The sequence below is a fragment of the Primulina tabacum genome, chromosome 8 (genome assembly GCF_025594145.1).
Source record: "Primulina tabacum isolate GXHZ01 chromosome 8, ASM2559414v2, whole genome shotgun sequence".
Taxonomy (NCBI): Eukaryota; Viridiplantae; Streptophyta; class Magnoliopsida; order Lamiales; family Gesneriaceae; genus Primulina; species Primulina tabacum.
Genome location: NC_134557.1, coordinates 5839182 through 5860356, shown reverse-complemented (window position 1 = coordinate 5860356; position 21175 = coordinate 5839182). Strand labels below are relative to the sequence as shown.

At 34.3% G+C, this 21175-nt stretch overlaps 4 protein-coding genes across 11 annotated transcripts; 1 reads left to right on the top strand and 3 right to left on the bottom strand.

Annotated features, from left to right (window-relative positions):
* Positions 1-305: 305 nt before the first annotated feature.
* LOC142553322 (RPM1-interacting protein 4-like) lies at positions 306-3375 on the bottom strand. Of its 2 annotated transcripts, none has more exons than XM_075663493.1 (4): positions 3032-3375; positions 1244-1759; positions 761-943; positions 306-681 (listed from the first exon to the last, which is right to left on the bottom strand). In XM_075663493.1, exons 1-4 carry the CDS (start codon positions 3035-3037, stop codon positions 658-660), a joined length of 729 nt encoding a protein of 242 aa, XP_075519608.1. In that variant the 5' UTR covers positions 3038-3375; the 3' UTR covers positions 306-657. The 2 variants fall into 2 exon arrangements, with proteins under 2 accessions (XP_075519608.1, XP_075519607.1); XM_075663492.1 differs by lacking the exon at positions 3032-3375 and adding an exon at positions 2610-2751.
* Positions 3376-7395: 4020 nt separating this feature from the next.
* Positions 7396-10419, top strand: LOC142553321 (uncharacterized). 2 transcript variants are annotated; one of them, XM_075663490.1, is made up of 3 exons: positions 7396-7692; positions 7935-8293; positions 10015-10419. In XM_075663490.1, the coding sequence occupies exons 2-3, from the start codon at positions 8014-8016 to the stop codon at positions 10383-10385; spliced, it is 651 nt and encodes a 216-aa protein (XP_075519605.1). In that variant the 5' UTR covers positions 7396-7692; positions 7935-8013; the 3' UTR covers positions 10386-10419. The 2 variants fall into 2 exon arrangements, with proteins under 2 accessions (XP_075519605.1, XP_075519604.1); XM_075663489.1 differs by having other exon boundaries at positions 7396-8293.
* A 1379-nt stretch (positions 10420-11798) lies between these two features.
* LOC142553320 (uncharacterized) lies at positions 11799-15884 on the bottom strand. Of its 2 annotated transcripts, none has more exons than XM_075663487.1 (6): positions 15567-15884; positions 14943-15004; positions 14544-14842; positions 14333-14404; positions 14179-14241; positions 11799-12181 (listed from the first exon to the last, which is right to left on the bottom strand). In XM_075663487.1, the coding sequence occupies exons 1-6, from the start codon at positions 15671-15673 to the stop codon at positions 12137-12139; spliced, it is 648 nt and encodes a 215-aa protein (XP_075519602.1). In that variant the 5' UTR covers positions 15674-15884; the 3' UTR covers positions 11799-12136. The 2 variants fall into 2 exon arrangements, with proteins under 2 accessions (XP_075519602.1, XP_075519603.1); XM_075663488.1 differs by having other exon boundaries at positions 14553-14842; positions 15567-15882.
* Positions 15885-16174: 290 nt separating this feature from the next.
* LOC142554466 (uncharacterized) lies at positions 16175-20441 on the bottom strand. 5 transcript variants are annotated; one of them, XM_075665135.1, is made up of 10 exons: positions 20336-20441; positions 19988-20071; positions 19155-19231; positions 18941-19029; positions 18737-18797; positions 18030-18097; positions 17849-17930; positions 17328-17501; positions 16618-16737; positions 16175-16471 (listed from the first exon to the last, which is right to left on the bottom strand). In XM_075665135.1, the coding sequence occupies exons 2-10, from the start codon at positions 20067-20069 to the stop codon at positions 16289-16291; spliced, it is 936 nt and encodes a 311-aa protein (XP_075521250.1). In that variant the 5' UTR covers positions 20070-20071; positions 20336-20441; the 3' UTR covers positions 16175-16288. The 5 variants fall into 5 exon arrangements, with proteins under 5 accessions (XP_075521250.1, XP_075521246.1, XP_075521247.1 ...); XM_075665131.1 differs by having other exon boundaries at positions 19988-20094; positions 20319-20436; XM_075665132.1 differs by having other exon boundaries at positions 18941-19020; positions 19988-20094; positions 20319-20436.
* Between the last annotated feature and the right edge of the window lie 734 nt (positions 20442-21175).

Here is a 21175-nt window from a genome sequence, read left to right as displayed (position 1 = left end):
TCGTCCGTTTTTCTTGTAACTTTCTGTGTTATTATAATAAATCATAGTTTTCAATTTTAAAAAAACATCGATTAATGTAACAGTTCACACATTAAAAAATATCGGTTGCAGAAACTACTAAATATTCCATTGCGATATAGAAAACAACAATGGTAACTAAAATGATTGCAAAAACATATGTACTTCAGCTGAGTACTGGTAAAGCTCAAACAAAAATATATTAAATTTGAATCTGAAGTTAATAAAAAATATAGGGAGTACTGATGAATGCATCTTCTACAACTCAAGAATGCAACGCAAGCTCGTAAAGCAAACCAGACTTGATGAAGATTCAACATAGTTTGTCAAAGCAAACAAATTGAAATTTGGAATGAAAGAATCTACCTACCAACGGTTGATCTCTCTCTTTTCAGCTAGAGTATACAAAGGGAGAAGAGCACAGTACAAGTAATCACCAGAGAGCAGAGACGACGATGAAGAAGAATAATAATAAGAAGAATAAGCGATCTACAAAGACCTCTAGTTTATTGTCCACAAGAAGCACACTAGTTGTAACTGAAATAATGCCACCATCTTTGCATCACAATAGCCTTTCCAAGCTAATTTACACCTTTAGCATAGCTCGAACTCTCACAGAAAACGATGAATCATCTAGTTTTACCACCAAGGGCAGCAGCATTTCTGCATTAAAGACAGCTGAATCAGTACTTGGAAACATACAAGAGTCTATAGAATGACGTGCAGGTATTGGATAACCAACCTTTGGTTGATTGGATGGTTGACTGCGTGTTGGATAAGAAGAATGTCTAGGTGTGGTTGACACGTTTCCGGGCCCTGCATTCCTTTCCTCCCGAACTTTCTGGAATATATCGGTAAAATTTTCTGCGGACTGTGGATCAGTCTCCCAATTACCAAATTTTGGAACTGCTGCGGCTTTATCAGGCTGCCAATTGCAATGCACACAATTAAAAAGACCCAGCCGGTCAAATTGTTTGGTAAGCATGATTTGGTGGTAGCCAGGGAATAAGAACCAGAGCCTTTGACAAAATGCGAGTTCTATTTGATGGTAAAATGAAAATAAGAAAATGGTTCTTGAAAGGTAATATGCTAATATATCTGTTAGACCTTTGATTCCAGAACATAATATTCATAATTTCACATTTCACTCCAAATATATACTTTTTACTTCTAGCAATATATATGGAATAAAAAACAGCTCCAGATAACCAACGTGACAACTTACACTGTCATCTCCAAGATTAGCTTGTCTCATACGCGATTTCCCAGTGGTACCTTGACTACCCTCATAGTTCTTTCCTTCGCCGACTCTACCCCCTACTTTTGCCTGCTGATGATGATGAAGTGGTGATCGTTCAAAGCTTTGCTCAGATCCTGCACTAGGCCTTGGGGATCGAGTTGCCTTCGGTCTACGGGCACCGTAATTTGATTCACTAGCAGCTTTTTGACTCGTATTTTCATTTTGAGCTGGAGGGTTACCGGACTGTCTGAAACCTATGTCTTCACCTGCCCCCTTCACAATAGGCTCCTCAGGTCTAGTTCTCGGTCTTGATGGAGAAACAGGAGCATTAGCAGGAGCAAGAGGCGAAGAGTTGACATTTTCAAACATCTCAGGATTCTCCTGGGGCTCGTTCGGGTTGATCATCTTTCCACCCCTGGTTTTTCTTGCTTTGTCAAAGTAAACTGTGTAAGGAACGTTGTCTTCACCTTCCCAGTTTCCGAATTTTGGCACATTTGAACGCTGATTTCACAACAAAACGGTAATGTCATTACCTTTTACTAAATGCAAACAATTGGTTCTTACACGAGAAACTCGAGATATATGTTTCCAGCGAACAAGGAAAAGAAAATATTGTAGTATATTCACAAAAAATACTTAACTATCACGCTCTTTACAAAAAATAAAAAATATTTATCAAAGGACACAAGTGTTTTGATTTATTAATGCATTTTGAGCAGATATTCGGGCATCCATATAATTTCAAGGCCGTTAATTTACCATTTAACATATCTGCATTTCATGTTTTAAGATGGATAAACCCAAGAAAAGCACAACCACATATACATAACGCGGAACTAAAATAATGAAGGTTTTATTTAACTTATAAACAAGGAAACACTAGCTTTTTTTGAACTAAATATAATCCATTATCCCTCAAATTTAACAAAACTGCTGTTCAAGACTTGCAATCCAAAAAATGAAGCAAAAGATGTCCCTTGTTTCAAGGGCTTCGACTCGACAAAGAAAAAAAATACAAAATTATGTTAAAACATGGACTAAGATAAGCCACAACATCCAGTACGAACAATCATAGAAGAAACATTTTTCCCGTCATACTATTATTTCGACTTAAAATTGAATCATAATGATATTCAGTTCAAGAAACAAAAATAAAGAAAAATATGCTGTCATGTGGAAGTGGATGTAAAAACCAAACTAAAACCCAAGTTTAAGTTGATTGCTTATCTAAACCAAAATGGATTAAAACTTTTCTATACATTTCAAATTTCAATAACCAATTAAGATGTAAAACGCCGCAGCAGAATCAACATGAATCAGGATCCTCTCTCTATCCATTCTTCTATTTTACCACTATTAAATTTTCTGCAATCATTTCCCTGTTTACATTCTGCACTAGATCTGTTGACTTCACAACATTCGTGTACAATTCGATCAAAGCAACCAAACGGGATTTAATTTCACGTGCAGGAAAAAAAACACAGAAAGAAAGAAGCAAAATGAAGGGGGGGGGGGGGGGGGGGAAACCAATGAAGTGCGACAGAAAAAAAGGACAATCTGGGCCAATCAATCAACTTCTTTCCCAATAAATACTCGATCCAAGTATTTATCAGAACCTAATAATTCAATATTAAAGTTCAAAATCATGAATTGTTGTCCAAAATTATCTACCAATCAGCATCATTAGACTTGCAACAACAAGAAAAAAGATTGAAACTTTGCAGCCAAAAACACAACCAGGCAGCAAACCATGTTCAAGAAATGTAGACTTACAGCCATTTTCCTTCAGCGAGACTTCTGCGGAGAAACCCAGAAACAACAGAAGAACAAAAATTCAAACAAAGCTCCGAGGTAAGAAGAAATCTAGCAAAAACATCAACACACCAAGAAAATTAAAATGTAAAGCAACAACACAGAAGTAAAATCAAGGATGGGAGAGAGAGAAAGACCAGATGGAAAGATTGAGTAAATGATGAGGGAGAAAGAAGGGTTTATGAATGAATCAATGATTGACCGTAGCAACCCGTTACGGTTGACTGTTGGAATCCTCCCCACGAACCAAGTCTTCACTCGTCTAGCTGTGTTGAACTCCTCCAGCTCGTCTACCCAACCCAACCCAACGGAGGTAGAGAAAGAGTCTTCTCGATTCAATGATAAAGTTATATTAATTTCGCTCGATTTTTTTCTCGTATGAAAAAAAATCATCATACAATTCTATGTTTTTGTAAAAATAAAATTTAAGCAAAATAAACCCACAAAACCATATTTAATATATTGGCTGACAAAATTTTCCAATTTGAGCTCAAAATTATTACGATTTTTTAAAAATGTTAACTTTCCAAAACGGGCACTAGCATTAAGTAACAATTATGAAGTTAACTCGAAACTAATAATTAAAAAAATTAAAAATAAAAAATATAGAAAGTTCTGTTAAAATTTCCAAGGTCCGTTGAAATTTCAATCAAGTTGGTAGGTTGAACTTAAAATTTTAAATTTAGAAAGAAAAAAATGGTAACAAAAATTACAAAATAGACTAATTCGACTTTCCTGGGCATAAGACGTAGTGTGAACAACCCTAATTATATAATTAAGTACAATTATATTTTAATAATAATAATAATTAAATTCTTAAATTCATGCACACTTGTTTACTTTGTAATAACCACGTTCACTCGTGTCCAGACCTTTTCACACATAGGTTGACAAATTCCCGTCATGTAATCCAATCTTGAAGTGTTCCCAAGTGTATTAAGAAACCATGTTATTTGTTAGGCTAATTAGTTGATCAAGACAATTGATAGGTCGGAAAAAATATAAAGAAATTAAAATATTCCCAAGTCTTGTAAAAAATAAGGAACTTTGGATTTTTAAAATACTTCTCTAGCAAATTAAATTTAATGGATTAGAAGTTCAAATATATAAAACTTGTTCGTTTGAATTTCAAATAGAGAGGTTCGTGAAACACTATTTTAAAAATATAAGAATTCCGTACTCAAAAAAATTGTAATATATTCATCTCATGGAATTCAAATTTGGCCGGCTCCCGATTTCTGTAATTTTTTTTTTTTTTTTGAAAAAGTAAGTATTCAAAATATAAATTTAAATTTAAATTAAAATTAATATTAAATAGAACAAAATCAGTAAAAGAAAACCACCAACTTTTCTAAATTATTATTATTATTATTATTATTATTATTATCCAAAAGTTAGTACATTGAAATAGACTCGAACCGGATCTTTAAGCAAAGCCGACTCCATTTGGCATGATGAATGGGTTCGAGGAAAGGGACTGGTACACCTGTAACAAGAGGCATATTTTATATAATAATATTACAAAAATAACAGAATATTTCACACAGAGACATAAAATTTCGAAGTACGCATATCTTGTACATTTATGTGAACACCGATGTGATGTACGATACTCATTTATTGGATGTACAATGTTTCATCATATCCAATAGGTGAGTGTCACTTCATCGGTGCTCATATAAATATACACGATATGTGTTTAATATATCAAAACTGTATATATATATATATATACACTGACTTTGTCCACTAAATAATGGTACTCATCTATTGGATTTGATGAATCATACGATATTTATAACAATTGTATCGTGAGATTTTGTATTGAATTTATCGTGACATTTTTATAAACGCAATTTTTGTATTTAATTTTTATATTGTAAGAATAATTGTGTAAATTTGATTATAAATGTAACACTGCTTGTATCTAATAAATGAGTAATAAATAACATAACAAACGATTGCATCCTACATTTATGTATGAGTACCATGAATTTAGCTAGCAAATAGCTGGCTGTCCTATATTTATGTTAAATTGTAATTGTCCGTTGACTATTCAACATGTCAACGTCTGACCGACGACCAAGACCCCAAACACTTCCAAATTTGATCCAGTTTCCTCAAATCGTTTGTCTACTCACTATTAATTTTAATCTTTATTTTTTTAGAAATAATTTGATTAGTTTTATTTTTATGTATCTTAACTTACATAGATTTTATTCTTTGGCCTTTTTAATGTATCATATATTCATTTTTTTAAATGTATCATATATTAAATTTTTTGGTATAACTTAACGTTCCTATAAATAATTATAGTTATCCACGACTAGGAGGATAAAAAAATATTGACATCAAACTTACGAAATGGTTACAGAAATGATATATGTGCATGCGATCACACCAGGGTTCTTGATCACATATTAGTCTACCGACGCATTGGTTTTATGTTTGTATAGTTCTTATTATAATTAATTTGATTAATATTCAAATAAAGGTAACATCATAATTATAAAATTAATGTGGCGTCGTATTGAAATTTTAAGTGATCAAATTTGATGGGGACCTTTTCTGGGCAAATTAAGTGTTTTATGTCTTCGTGAATTGCTTGCTTATGTGTTGATCGTGTTGAGAAGTGATTCTCTGTTGTGGGATTTTACTCGTCTCCATTGGAAGTAAAATCGTGTCTTCGCCTCACACTGTCCTCTTCACTATCCTTCTCTTCCCAAGAAGCTCTTCCAATGTGATTCCTCGTTTCAGAGCTACCATCAATGTCAGACCCCTTTTTACAACAATAATAGGTTTCAACGAGATTAGAATCAAAGTTTCTAAAAGCAAAACTAACAGTGAGAATCGATAATTTTAGAGACAATGGTTCCATCAAAAGTGCCGAGGTTTTTTTTTAAAAAATATTAAATTGTACCAGATGTCTTTATGCACTCCGGAAATGTTGCCTTTTAAATCGGAAATGCATATATTCCGGAAATGCAAAATATTCAAATAGATTGACATATATATATCGGTTCAAAAGCAAAAAATAAAAATTGTTGTCGTGTATGTGATTCTTGATTTTGCCTGACACATATCCAGCAAAATATTTTTTTCCTTGGACATGTGTCAAGATCTTAAAGGTTTCTAGCATCGAAGTGGATACTGTGAGCTCAAAACTACTGCAAAAATATTTCTCGATTGTTACAGAACAACATCGCAATCATCTATATTTTCTCCACCATCATTATAATCGATATCTAAAATCGATACATCACCAAGATTTGCTATAACATATTGATTATCGGGGTTAATCTTTATTGAAACAATGATATTAGGGGATTTTTAGCTACTATACGAGTTGCAATGTTATAATATCTTGTGTGCATAAAATGTTATTTTTTGAAGTCATAAAATTGAAACACCCAGACAGGAAGCAAGTGAAACAGCAGGCAATGTATGGTGACGACAGATCCAAAGCCTATACGAGGGCGTTAGATTTCATGTCTGAGAAGCCAACCGAAAACCGGTTTACCACAGTCGTGATGCATCCATCTTATATCTGCACTGGAAGTTCGATTTTGGTAATTCATTAATAGATATCTTGAGTAATTATTATTGTTTCTATTATTATATATGCTACTTTTCATGATTCCTTAGTTTAAGGCTTCAAAGCCCATGAATTAAAATCGCTTAATAATTTTATTGTTGTTGCAAGCATATATCGCGAGAATTCGACAAAGAAATCTTGGTTGGCACGGGAAATAGCTCGATCCTCCTTGTTTTCGAAGGGAAGACATGGCTTGTAAGGTGCAGTTGTAGAAAAGGGAAAGTTTCATTTACTACTGGATGGAGAAAATTTGCTGAGGACAATAATTTAAAAGTATAAGATGCTTGTGTACTGAAGTATCCAAAAAGATCGACGTCGCATGTGAAGTTCTTATTTTCGTGGTTGATCGTCAAAGACATTGATTGATTGTCGCATGTGAAGTTCTTATTTTTCATGGTTGCAGCGCAACCAAAAGTAAACAAGATCTTACAACATTAAAATAAACACTCACCCTTCACAAATAGTATCTATCCCGATTAATATAATACAGAACACATCTTTTTTCGAAACCAGTAAGAATTGTTTAAGAAATTCGGCTAAAATAATAATTTTTCTTTGACATAAAAAGTATTAATTTATCCTTGACACAATATCGTCCCACTCAAATGCTGTATAATATTTGGTGTTCACCTCCGTATGTTGCCTGTATTCGTGTGTTTTACGTATTAACTTTGCCTTAACTTCGACTTCATTCAGATTTCACTCTTATAAGAATCAAGTTCACTCTCTCAACTATTTTGGCTGCAACCACGCGCCCTTTTTCTACTTCTTTATGCTAATCTTCTGTCATCTGTAAAGCATAATCATCCCATTAATCGCAAAAGACATCGCCATTAATCAAGCTTCAGCAAGTAATGCGAAACCTCCAACGAAACAAGAGAGAAGGGTTCAGGGGGCAAAAAGAATGAACGGGATTTGGTTAAATAAGTTCTTGTTTTGTCAGCTGCTAATTTTTACAGATCTGTAGTCTCGACCCCTCGCATTCTGCTTAAACCTCAGTTCGAGAAATGGGTTTTCCTGATTTCTGGTATAAATCAGGCGATATTCTCATGTTAGAAGAGGCTATAGCGCATTAAAGATTCTTTCTTTTCAAAAGCTTCTGCACTGTGTTGTCCAAGATTCAATTTTTACTAACTGTAGCTTTAATTTGGTTGTATGCTGATGTCTGAAACAAAAGCTCTAGTTGAGAAAATCTAAAATTATCTTTGCCTTTTATGTTCATTTCTGGAAGATATCTGAAAGTATGAAATGGGATTAATTTATTGACAGATTGTGTATGTTCTCCAGTTCGAGAAAATTTTAACTCACCAAGTGCTGAAGAAAAGATATATTCTTTCTCGTGGCAAAAATGATTCCGTTGTTCTTTTTGGTTGTATTTTCGGAGGGCTTGGTGGCATTCCTTTTGATGGTGAAGATAGGGCCACTTAGGGAACTGGTAATGAAGGGTTTGGATCAAGTGAAAATGAGAAGGGCTACTGTTTTAACCATTGCTGGTACTATATTTGTTATTCTCTTATCAAACTTATTTAGCATACTCAAGATTCAGAATAAGGGGGTTAAGCATGGAACAATGACACCAATGGATCAAGTACTTTGGAGGACCAACTTGTTAGAGGCTACTCTGATGGGTATTGACCATTATTTTTTGGTGAAAGATGACTAATATGGTTACTTATTGTGATTCTCGAGTTTTGAGTACGTGCAAGCAGATTGTTTTACTGCATTTCCCCTAAAAAATGTTGGTTTATTTGAAGTTAGGCGCATGGATACAACGCCCTTTAATTCCATTGTCTATATTTGTGATTTCTGGTATCGATATTTGTTCCCTGAAATGTTCTTCTCCGTGCTCATTTACCTTATCTCTTCTGGTACATTTTATAGCAACTTGTGATTGTCTAATTAGGTGTTTCATATTTTCATCGATGCTTTGATTTCAGAGAATAGCAGATTAATGTTCATACAAAATTTGTTTAATGCCATACATTTTCAGTTGAAGGATGGATATGAGGAAAACCTTTTATGTTCTTATTGCTTTGTATGCACTTTTATCAGTTGTGTACTATCCATTTATTTTTTAGTCTGTAGAAGCTGTTTTCTTTTTTTAAATTTCCCGTGCATCATCTACAGGGTAAATTGTATAGTGACTCCCTTTTTCAGAAAGGCTAAAACTCTCTTAGGACAGATCAATGAGCAAATATCCCTCTATATTTTTATATTGATAACTTTAATCCCCCATTGAAGAATTTTTTTTTTGGTGGTATGTTTGCTTTCTCTAGTCTTGTATTTCCGACTTGCATAATTTGCGGATGTGGCATAGCAACGATTACATAAGGTTTGCTAACTGGTTGTCTGTAGAGTCTATTAAATTGAACGAAAGAAGAAACATTAGATGTGGCAGTGCATTGTTCAGGCTTATTTCTCGATGCTCTTTTCTATATTTCATCGAATATTTGTGTTCAATGGCAAGATACTTGTAAGAGAACACAATCTCTTTTGTGATTGCTCAAAAATTTACACTGCAGTTGTCGTTGGGTATACTTGATTTAACATTAATCTTGAGATATAGAATCTGCTGGTCAAGTAGATCCTTGGCAGGTGATGGATTCTGCTAGTAATTGTTTCACATCTGTCTTTTACTAAAATTAGTAACTCAAGTTAATGGATGAGTTCATTACGTAAACTCATTTAATCCTTCCACAAATCGAAGTGGGTGGCAGTTATTACCACCCAAGTAGAGGATGGAAGGGTTGAGGAAGGGGTGTGTACCAACCCCTCCTCAATTACCGTGCTCAATCTCTTCTCAGTAGGTTATAGTAGGGCTTGAATTTAATGCAAAAAATAGGTCATCTTGCTTCGTTAATTCACTTGAAACCTTTCAAAGTTCAACCATGTCTCTCGATTGTGAACCTCATACCAATCATCTGGGCCGCATTAACTGCAGTATTTTTCTAATTTAAACCTTCACCCCTCTTAGTAGTATAGCGATTGGCATCCGTTGATATAATTGTCTTTAGTTTGACTTCCATGGCTATGATGCCAGTTCCTGAGCTCGAGAATCTTACCTTATTCTGCAAAGTGGGATTTAAGCAGGCTTAGTACTAGTCCAACACATATTTGGCATTTACTTTACTGATTATACTAAGTTTTATGATGTTTATAATCAACTTCCAAACTAAATGTATTTTATTGGATTAAAATTCACATTTATCAGTTGAAACTAGAAAGAAGTTAATTCTTGTACAAGTATAATCTCCAGATACTAATGCTTGTCTATTTTCGTGGACTTCTTTTTCCTTCTCATTTCCATCCTTTACAATTGTGTTGCTTCAATTATGTACTCATCTTGCAGGATTTTCTCTCTTCCTCGGATTTTTAATCGACCGCATGCATCATTTCATGCGAAAATTGATCAAATTAAGGGGCAGCACTGGAGTTTCAAAGCAAGAAGTTGAGAGACTCGAGAAAGAAAAATTGCAGCTCAAGGAAAAAGAAGAGAAAGCTGCTGGCGAAATGAAGCGCTTGCAGAAAGAAGTATTAAGCTTAACCGAAAATCTAAAGAAGCTTAAGTTGGAGTCTACAGAAAAAGATAAGAAATTTGAAACTGCAGAAAGTCACGTTGCTGCCCTTCAGAAACAAGCTTCAGATTTACTCCTAGAATACGATCGTCTTTTGGAAGACAACCAAAATCTTCAGAATCAAGCTCTTGGCTACCGGAATTGATGAAAATCATAATAATAAGTTGAAATTATATTTGGTGACAGGAAATTTAGATTGACAGACTTTTCTGGTTGGAAGAGGGATATCAAATGTGCGTCTATGTATCGAACTTTGGGCATAGTACTTTACGTTTTTGTCTTGGTTTTACCGTTTGGACGAAGGATAGAATCCATCATGGGATGACAAACTAGCCTACATGTTCTGCAATAGAATGATTTTCCTTGAGAAACTTGAATCTGGGCTGTTGTTCACTTTTTCTGATTGATTCGTAATTCGGTGTTTGTGAATACGAGTGTTAGAAATCGTGTTCGACAAGATATGTGTAAATATATCAACAGTAGTGTAAAATCGTAAATTTGTGTTTTATCAGAATTAAGTGTTGTGTCAAATGTTACAATATTTAAGACAACATGCAGCAGAATATTAAAGTTTGTAACAAAAATTCACTTTAAATAAATAGACGGACGAGATTAAATTTACACAAATATAAATACTTGTGCGGAGCCTCATGGTAAAAATTAATCACTAGAAAACCGAAACGTTTACACAAAAACCAATCACTAGTGATTTTCACAAAAATCAAATTCCTCAACAAGTTGAGAAAATAAACGTTTTCTAAAACAACCAGCAATAATAAAACGTCAACTAAGAAAGCAAAAAAACGTGATGCCAAAAGAGGAGACACGAAAACGATCTTCAGCCAACTTCGTTACGGATATTGTCTGCAGATGTCCCCAACATTCAAGGCAACACGCGATCACCGCTCTTCAAAACAGCACGAACCTTGATGACTTATTTATCTGATATTCACGACATGCATACGTGCGTATATGTATGTATGATCGAGTGGGAGAAGACCTAGTGAAGAGAGAGCTTTATGATGTCCTTGATAAGATGTAGACTTTTATTCTTCAAGGAAACCTATTGCACAAGAAAAATAAGAGTTTTATTAGAAATAAACTCTTAATACCATATCTCTTTAAATCATTATCATAAATAACATATATAACATATCTTTGCTTAATTATTTCATTATCTTAGAAACAAAAAATCTCACAAAATGTTAAATGAAATCAAATTAACAAAAAAAGATATTGTTAGAAAAATAATTCAAATCAAGATATTTTATCAATTAAATTCAAAAATATTATTTCTCCCCAACGAGGCATAGCTCTCGATTAACCCATTAGACTGCATGCATTACTGCAGTCGTCGTCAGATATATTTAGTTTTGGTGGTACTATTTAGTATTCATTATGTATGTTTGGCAGTCGACACGATATACAATTCGATACCCCAAGAATTAGCTGCTTTGGTTGGCCACATGCTGATTTTTAACGAAATTAAATGTCCGAAAACAGAAATCATGATGACACGGGTTTCCTAAAAAATGACGTCACGTGTATTGATTCATGAAAAGGGAAAAAAAAGTGAATCAACCACCAATATTCATGTGCGAAAATACATGGCATGTTAATCAATGTTTTCACAGTAAAAGGATCTTGGAATAAACTGAAATGGACAAAACAACACATTCACTACAACTTGGATCCCAAGTCCTTCAATCTTGTCAATTATCTATATCCAACTACAACGACAAGCAAATTAAATCGTCAGTAATACAACTTGAAATCACTCAAAAACGATAAGATGACCTGATAACATAAATTAGTTTAACTTTTGGTCCGCAAGATGGTCGACATTTTGTATGATAAAATCTAGTACGCCAATGAATGACCAATCCTATCCACACATTAGACTATTGCCTCCAAAGCAAGAAGAATCTTCTTTCTTGGACCCTGAAAATTAATAGCAAACCACTGAGTTTGACTGCAAATTCATCAAGAACAATGGCACAGTTGCATAGTCCAGTCCTTGACTATATCAAGTAGTGAAGTAGAACACGAAATAGAAGGGTAAACATAAAAGGGGGCACAAAAAAATGTAACCACCAGCGACTTTTGTACTCTTTATTGACCACTTTTATCGTTGTGTTTAAGGGAATGCAGAAAGATGGAAAAAAACATTACATGCAGCAACTTTTATAGAGAATACCCACCAGAAACTCGTTTCCCATTCTTTGTAAATTCATCACTTCTTATAGAGCTTTTAAATGTACATAAGTATTAATATTATAGCCCTCATAAAGGCCCTGACAAATTTTCAAACACGTAAATACAAGGAATGAATACCCTCCCAGGAAAGGGAATATGTGAAAACTAAGAGATATGTAGAGAAATCAATCCTGCCAATGGAGCTATGGATTAACCAACAACCGATTAAAGTTTAACTTCTTCAAACGGGTAAGTTATTTGTCCAATCAGGCCATGTTCAAAGAGTAATTAAGCTAGAGCCTAGAATCAGCTTGACAATGTATTACTCAATTCAGGTATATATATTCAACTCTCTTGACTCTTCTTAAGTTAAACTGCATAGTTAACGTCTATGCCCGCCTCTACAGTTTTGACAATACACAAGCATGCGACATGAGTCACTTTCGTATTTCAAACAAATAAACTTGTTATTTACAGCCCTATCACTCATGATATCGGAAGTGTTGAAAAGCCTCTCAAGCTCTCATAAATACAATTTCTCGAAGACATTTAACCTATTCTATAATCATGTTGAGCTAGCCCAAAAGGGGTAGTAAATTGACATTTAAGCTATGTCGCATGAATATGGGCACGGGTATCGTATCGAGTACGACACGGATAAGGATAAGATACGACAATTATTAAAAAAAAATATTTATATATATATATATAAATTTATTATTAAAAATTATAGAGAAATAAATATTTATATAAATATATTGCATAATATGTATACATATCTATTTAAATATATACAATATACAACTTCAGAGTAGTAATTTAAAAAGAAAAGGCCAAAAATCAAAATTTTTTTTGCCGAAACGTTTCCGCGGGGTGTCCAAAACGTATCCGACTAGTCAACCCTAAAAACATCAACAAAGCGGATTTTTCTGTATCCGCATGTCGTATCCGTGTCCAATACTTCAGATTTTTTTTTTAAGTGTCCATGCTACATAGCATGTAAGTGTCTAGTTTGGGTAGGGGGAGGATCACTTGCAACCTCTTCCCTGAAACTCTCATGCCTTGCTATTGATTTATACTACCATTGCGCCACAAGGATCAGGACTCCAACCAGAAACATGCAGCATCAAAATGTCACAACAAGGATTATCTATTTCTCTACAGAGATTTTGTTAGACTTCAGTTAAAACCCTGCTGGCTCTACACCAAAGTGTATATTTTGGAGGAAACAAGATGGTTCTATAACCCAAGTGTAGCTATTGAAAGAAGAGGCTACCTAGAGTTGGTTCCAAATATACATGAGATGAGACTTTCCTGAGTTAAAAGATGAGGATCGGCTCATTGGAAGTTAAATTACAAACATTATTTCAGAAAGCTCAGGAGATGCCAAAAGAAGGTTGATCAAGTTTCTTGCACACATCAGAAGGTTAAATTACGTATGATCATAGAGTTAATGTCAGTTGAGCAAGGGTATGATTGGCAGTAAAAGTTGAAAAGCTGAGTAGAAAATCACAAGCAATAAGATTCAGTTGGATTACAGCTACTGAAGTAAAATCACAGGCAAGCCAAAATATTTGTCATTCGAATATGCTTCACTAGTATAAAAAAGGTAAGAGGCAGCAAAAATAGTGAGAGAAATAAAAAATTATTTACCCAGAACAAATAGAAGTGACATAAAAGTTCAGTAAAAGACTAAAATTTGAACAATGACAAAGCAATTTAACCAATGAGTCAATACTGACCATCGGTATTCCCAAAGCTTTAAGATCTTCATCACTCATATGCACAAGGGCTGTCATATCAACCTGTCAAAATACAGCAAACAATTCATATCAGTAAAATTCAGAAAACATATGCTATGAAGAATGTCAAACTGAAACAAAAAAGCCAGCTTACTTCCTCGGCCTGAAATGTAATCGAATATTTCTCGAGGCCCAGGGACTGCAGAAAATCATCTAACGACTCAACCTGCATGAAAATTTAAGGCGGTGAAACACATTGCTGCAGAGGGGGTCATCAGCATTTCATATAATTCTCTCACGTGAGAATGAAAAATGGAAACGTTTTCATGCCGCAGAAATATATATCAGAAAAGAGATTATGGTACTTTTCCAACCATTTCCTTCGCCTTCTTCTTGGGTACAGGGTTAGCAACTTTCTTTGCTTCTGAAACAGGGGCGGCTTCAGCAATGACACTTCTCCTGGTAGGTTTAGTGACTTCAGCTGTTGGTTTTGGTCTCATTGGAGGAGGCACAGACTCAACAGGCTGAGAATATAATGTACCAGAGAGTTTCTCACGTAAATCCCTTGTGCCCCCTGCAAAAGATCCCTTCACACTTTGAGTAGCTCGCTGCATATTCTTCCTTTGGAGCTTCAAACGGAGATCTTTTTCACCTATCCGGAGATCTATTCAGTCCATAAACGCGAGGATTGAGTCAACAATATAGAATGTAAAATATATGTAAAACTTCATACTTAATAGCACTTTACTCCAAAAACTCCATACTTGAGACTTGAGTTCCACCATCATCAAAAAGATCATGTTCCCATTTGTCATCTTCTCTTTGTCTGCATGAAAATTCAAAACCTGCTAAAATAAAGGGTCTGTTTTATTAAAGAAAGAGAGCATAGATTTTGTTATATCTTCTGGATACTTCTCCCACATGAAAAAATGTCTCTATTCATCATCAAATGCGAATACACCAATAGCCCTTAAATGCTAACAAAATGAACCAGAAAAAGAGGTTGCCGCGAACCCCATCTTAAGTCTCAACCCCAATTTACCCGGTCGATAATTGTTCCATTGCAACTACCATTGGTATCTATAAACTTTCACACCGACTCGGTAAGAAACCAGGTGTCACATAGTTTTCTTTCAACCAAAAAAGAAACATTCTGAAATCATACATCTAATAGTTATATGCAGTTACACAAAAGATTAAATAGTTTCACAGCATAAAACCCCGAAAACAAAAAATAAAACAACATAAGAAGCGTCAGATCAGTGCATACAGACACAAAAATCAATTCATTTCCGTCAAAACAGAAGAAAAAAGCCAGAAAAAACCTAGAAAAAATTACATTATCTTCACCGACGTAAGCAAAAGTATAGAATAGGGAGGAGGTTAACCTCTTGCGGGGAACTGATACCCGACGACCGGAGTCTGCGGTATTAGCTCCGTTAAGTCGCTCTCTAATTGACCTGTTGGATTGAGCCTCGACTTGATCAGCGTACATGGTGAGGCTAATGCCCAGTTCTCCGTCGTTAGGTCACAGCACAATTCGACTCCCGGAACCTAACCCTAACCCTAACCCTAACCCTAACCGTAACAAATGATTTTGCGAGGCCGCAGGGTGCTTGTAGCCCGGGATTACGAATCTTGCAGGAGAGAGGTTGCTGAATTCTAAGCTTGGAACTGTAAAATGTAATGGTGGAGGGAAATGTAAACCGGCTCGAACCGGCTTTTAAGTTTTTGCTAACAAATGTTTTTTTTTTTTTCAAAACATAAATACATATAAAATTATTATTATAAAATTATACACATATTTGGATTTCAATTAAAAAAAATTAAGTAAAAGTTAAATCAGAATATGAGTTTAAGAAATACACAAAATTGATTTTGTCAAGTCAAAAATAATGATATTTTTATCTTATCAAGATTATTATTGTTTATTTATATAATGAATTTTTTGTTTCCTCGTAAAGTTCGTCAATTTACAAAGTTTCGTAATTTTCAAGTGCATGTAATGAGAAGAGAACAATGTATAAATTACATTAAACCATACGTAGTTTTTCAGCTGTATATGAGAAAGAATTTAACATTTCAATCGAAAAGAAAATCGAGACGAAACTTATGTAGATAGGAGTCCAAAGAAAGGGTTTGTTAAAGCATTCTGCAACTCATTCCCCGCTGTTATTAATCTCTCCATGTGAACTTTTTCTCGGGCCAGGCACAAAAACTTGCCTCCCTCCACTATCTCAAATCCGCATAGTTGAAGAAACTTGACACCTTCCTCGAATTTACCGACTCTGTCCTGTTAAAAAAATGAAGTAATGACGTCGATCTAGAGGCCGAGAAACTTGGATTCAAGCTTATTCCCACCCAAAATCAAATAATAAATGAAATTTACGTTGTGCTCTGGATGGCTTTTACATGCATATGTCTGCGGAACATCTTTACCTGGAACGCTGAGTTGTTGATGCGGATCTTCCTGAACTTTCCTCCATCAGGATTGTTGACGACATTTCTCACGTAAATCAAGAGAGTGTCGAAGGCCCTTATAGCACTAGTATTATCTTCCTATCACATCAAATGACCTCCATGTTATTTATCTCGTGTAATAAAATAACAAAAAACTGGACATTACTTGGGAATGAGCTTTGGAGAAAGTATTTTTCTTCCAATGAAAAATCCCAGAATTCTAAAAGAGACACCCCCCCTCTTAGCCCTAAACAAGTTAAAACATATTCACCACCATTGAGTGATTCATGTTCGAAAGTAACCATAAAAAAAAGCATTACAAAGAACTGGTAACAAAAAAATATAATTATATAATCAAAGTTGCTATTCGCTAGCATATTTGGTTCGTTGCTTATTTCACCTTCTTGCACATTTGAGCACTGGCAATAACCTTAATTATCCTGATAGAAAAAAGGGTCACGCAGCAACAATTTCGGTGTTTTTACATGTCAAATAAACGAGCAGTTTGTATCCATGGAATAAATGGATGAATCTTTCTTCCAGTGGCATTCTTCTAATGCCCTCGGTTATTGATTATTATATGACTCAGAACCTTGCATTTCTTGAAAGCTCGCACAGATGATTGTGGAACATTACAAATGCAAGATTGAGTTACGACAAATTCAGGAGTAAACTAAAGGTCCAAATACCTTGTTTTGATGCTTGAGACACCGTAAACATTCTCTCATGATTTCTCTTTCTGCAATAGGCTTAACAGGTAATAAAGCAGGGTTTCCTATCGACAATTTCTGTGGTGATGCAGTCACAAGATTCATTGACGTTGAGCCTTCACTAGGCAATCCAAGCATGCTCCTTCGTTCCAACTAAAAGAATGAAGGAAATATTCCACGAAGCAAGAGACTTGTTAAAAACAATAAACCCAATCTGTATACAATTTCAGGACATCTGGACATCTTCCAGAGTACAATGGAACATGATACAAAAGAGGTGAAGAAGATCCAGCAAGAGCAGGATCATGACGTGATAGAGGAGAATATCAAACTGGTAATGGAGGGGAAGTTATAGTTATGTTGCTCCTCTTTGTCTCTTTTAGTTTTACCATCTGTTTTAACAGATAAAGAAATCACACAAATTCTCACAAGAGGCATCGTCACCAGATATTCATGGTCTGCATTGAATCTGATTCTGGTAGACCAAAATTAAACTGTACCTTATCTTGCTGCAGCTTCTGACGAACTCTCTCCCTAGCCCTTCTCTCCTCCTCTTTCTCTAGTCTTCGCTGAGCCATAAACCTGAGACTTGATCAAAGGGTGCATAATTAGTATAACTAACAGCATAGCATGCAAAAGACTGCATGTAGACAAACAGTGAAACCAAAATCAACACCATACCGTTTCTTGTCCATTTCTTCCGCCAATTGCTTAGCCTCTAAAAGTTCTTTACCTGCTTGAATCCTCTCCTACGAGTGACAAAAGACCAAGCAGTAGGGTACTACTTACATTAATGGAAGCAATCCATAACTTTGTTCTTAACTTCTACTAAAAAATACACGGGTAAGAGTATTTAGAAAAACTGACATAAGAAGAGGCACATAACCAAAAATCCAATCGTATGTAGGATTTCTCATAGTAAGTACTAACAGTTAAAAACCTTTATGAGTAATTGTAATAGGCTATCAGACAAAACATGAAAAGCTGTTCTGGTTATATTGTTACATAGAACAAAGCACCAAGGCATAGCACAGAGTCACAGTCACTCCAGGTAATCCAAAAGGTCTGATCCAACATGATTCTAAATGGTCCTTCACACCAAGTCAATAGTAGATTATCACGATTATATTCTTTCTTACCAAATCATAGAGATAGGATTACTTCAGATAAAGATTACAAAATGCTAATGAAAATAAAATTAAAGGAGTCACATCTCAAATTTCAATCTTTACAAAGAGACAAAATGCCAAATATTTAGAACATGACATAATCAGTACACGTCGATGCCTCAGATGCTACTAACCAAAAAACCGATTGACGACACAGTTACATGAATGAAGAATTCATCAAAAGAAAATAAAAGTGAAAGAAATGTATGAAAAAATAACCTTTTCGTGTTCTCTTTCCTGTTTCCTTTCTTCGTTTGCTTTTTTCTGATGTGCCTGTTTTCTAAATAAATGAAAATTAGCAATAAGATGAAGAAAATATGGCAACACAGTCATATTATATATTCACTAAAGTATTCATTGTATGATGGTGAAGATGAGAAGAAAGAGAGGAAATTTTTTATCATAAGAGGTATCGAAAAGCACCTTAATGCCTGTGCTCTCAGCTTGACTAGTTCAGAAATATGATTTGAGTCAACTGCTTCAATAGGAATGATGGCTGGAACCTGATGACACTAGTTGCATAGACAGCAGAAAAATTAATTAATCCAACAAGTTTTTATTACATTATGAGGTTTAAAAATGCCAGGCTGATTTAGATAAGAACTGTCATATTCCGGAAGTAACAAAAGCAACTAACCGTTGGCATCTCAGTTCTAGTTGTATCATTTTCATGATCAATAATCCAATTTATAGCAGCCTCAATACTTGAATTACCTGAAGAAATTTAGAAGAAGTTGTAGTAACATGTAACAAATACGTAAGCAACAACAGAAGATGAAACTCTAAAGAGCAGGTCAAGAATGCAGAATTGTTTTCATCAAACAAGGAATGGTTATTATTAATATATATGAAAGAGAATCTAGAAAAAGGATACACATTTTTTAATTAAGTCATTAATCTCCAAAAAATTATGATGTCTCTCACTTAGAGATGTAGCGGATACATAAATGCAGTTTTTTTTTTTCACTTTTTATGTTTGATCACATCAAACAGAAGTAGGTACATTCAACTCGTTCTCGGCGATCCCTATGTTATTTCACCTTGAACCAGTTATATTTCAGTCCAAAATAAAAGTGCTTAGAATTTGAAATTGGATAGCGTATGAGAGAATTTTGAGAAAATGCACAACACCAGCTTGGATATTTTCTTTCCAAATACCATCCCTCAACCTTTCAAACAATCTTGCATAAAAGTAAACCAATGAAGAAAAGGACAAAATCTGGCAACACAGAAATGATAAATATGATTCTTGACGATATTGAAAATAAGGCACATACTATTTTCATTTCCACAACAACTAGCGAATGAATGGGCACAAACATCGGTACACATGCTGGCAAAAAGATTTGGACATATGATAAAAAAAGGAGAAACATATTCATGACAGGGAAACTAGATTTCAATGAAAGTTTTATCAGGGCCAGGTATAAATTTTATCTGTATATGCAACATTTCAGCAAAACTAATTACCAGAGCAGAGAGCTTTTATGGCTTGAGCCTTTGAGAAACCCATTGCTTCAAGCTCGGCCATAAATTTCAAATCCATTTCCATATCTGGGGTAGAATTAAGATCCACACTAACAATAAGAAAATTGTGTCAACTATAACTGAACTACATGACAATCAAAGGAAGAAAGAAAGAAAGAAAAAGAGATTAAAAACATGATGGCACAGCCGCCGACACCCAGATATAAAAATGACAACATGCATAGACAAAAGATCAAGAATTCAGAAGCCATGATTACATATAACCATGCACAGAAATGACATTGTGAGTTTTGGGTACAGAATAAAAACTCACGATGGGGAAAAACATACGCGACAAAAGTGATGCAAGATGAAACTTTGAGCAAGAATGATTGAAGATGGAAGTATAGGGAGGGGATGCTGCATATTCTTTGCCCGCTCTGCTCGTTAACCCCTTCGTGTGCTGTTTACCTTTCGCTGGATTTCACGCGACGTCATATAAAAAAAGCTTCCATATATAATTTTTTTGACTTATGTATTTTCCTTTTCATTTGTAGAAATAGATTCTTGAGTAAAAAAAAATATTTTCGTATTTTAAAGGTTTTGTTTATTATTATTTTTATTTAATGATATGAGGATGCTAAGGATATTTAAAATTTACAATAATAAATAGAAAATTCAATTTAAAATTTGAATAAAGACAGTCAAATCAGTTTATTTGGTTTGATTTAAATCATTTTATAAATTAATCGGTAAAATTGAATAAACTCTGAGCTTCAATTTTTTATTGGGACAAAACCTTGTGTGAACCGGTCTCACGGATCGTATTTTGTAAGACATATATTTTATTTAGGTCATTCATGAAAAATATTACTTTTTATGCTAAGAATATTATTTTTTATCGTGAATATTAGTAGGATTGACCGATCTCACAAATAAAGATTTGTGATATCGTCTCATTAGTATTTTTTAATCAAATATTATTAGGTTTTTATTTAATTTAAATGACGAAAAATAATAATATTTGTCCTAAACTTATTACAAAATTTATTTTATTTTGTATTATTTAATTTAATTAACAAAAAAGATTAATTGAAATTCAGTCTTTAGATCCAAACATAAGTTACGTTCCATAAAAAATTAATTTTACCTATATGGTATGAAATATTTTTATTTCACCTCCATGAAACA

Coding starts and splice junctions, on each gene's coding strand:
- LOC142553320 (XM_075663487.1), bottom strand. CDS start 15,673: ATGTACGCTGATCAAGTCGAGGCTCAATCCAACAGGTCAATTAGAGAG. Junction 15,005..15,566: donor GTATCAGTTCCCCGCAAGAG/GTTAACCTCCTC, acceptor ATTTTCATGCAG/ACAAAGAGAAGATGACAAAT. Junction 12,182..14,178: donor AAGCTTTGGGAATACCGATG/GTCAGTATTGAC, acceptor ATTAATTTTCAG/GGTCCAAGAAAGAAGATTCT.
- LOC142553322 (XM_075663492.1), bottom strand. CDS start 2,633: ATGATTGCAGAAAATTTAATAGTG. Junction 1,760..2,609: donor TTGCAGAAAATTTAATAGTG/GTAAAATAGAAG, acceptor TTGTGAAATCAG/CGTTCAAATGTGCCAAAATT. Junction 682..760: donor AACCATCCAATCAACCAAAG/GTTGGTTATCCA, acceptor TCTTTAATGCAG/AAATGCTGCTGCCCTTGGTG.
- LOC142553321 (XM_075663490.1), top strand. CDS start 8,014: ATGATTCCGTTGTTCTTTTTGGTTGTATTTTCGGAGGGCTTGGTGGCA. Junction 8,294..10,014: donor GTTAGAGGCTACTCTGATGG/GTATTGACCATT, acceptor CTCATCTTGCAG/GATTTTCTCTCTTCCTCGGA.
- LOC142554466 (XM_075665131.1), bottom strand. CDS start 20,410: ATGCAGCATCCCCTCCCTATACTTCCATCTTCAATCATTCTTGCTCAA. Junction 19,030..19,154: donor CTAGAACTGAGATGCCAACG/GTTAGTTGCTTT, acceptor CTATGCAACTAG/TGTCATCAGGTTCCAGCCAT. Junction 17,931..18,029: donor GAAGAAATGGACAAGAAACG/GTATGGTGTTGA, acceptor ATCAAGTCTCAG/GTTTATGGCTCAGCGAAGAC.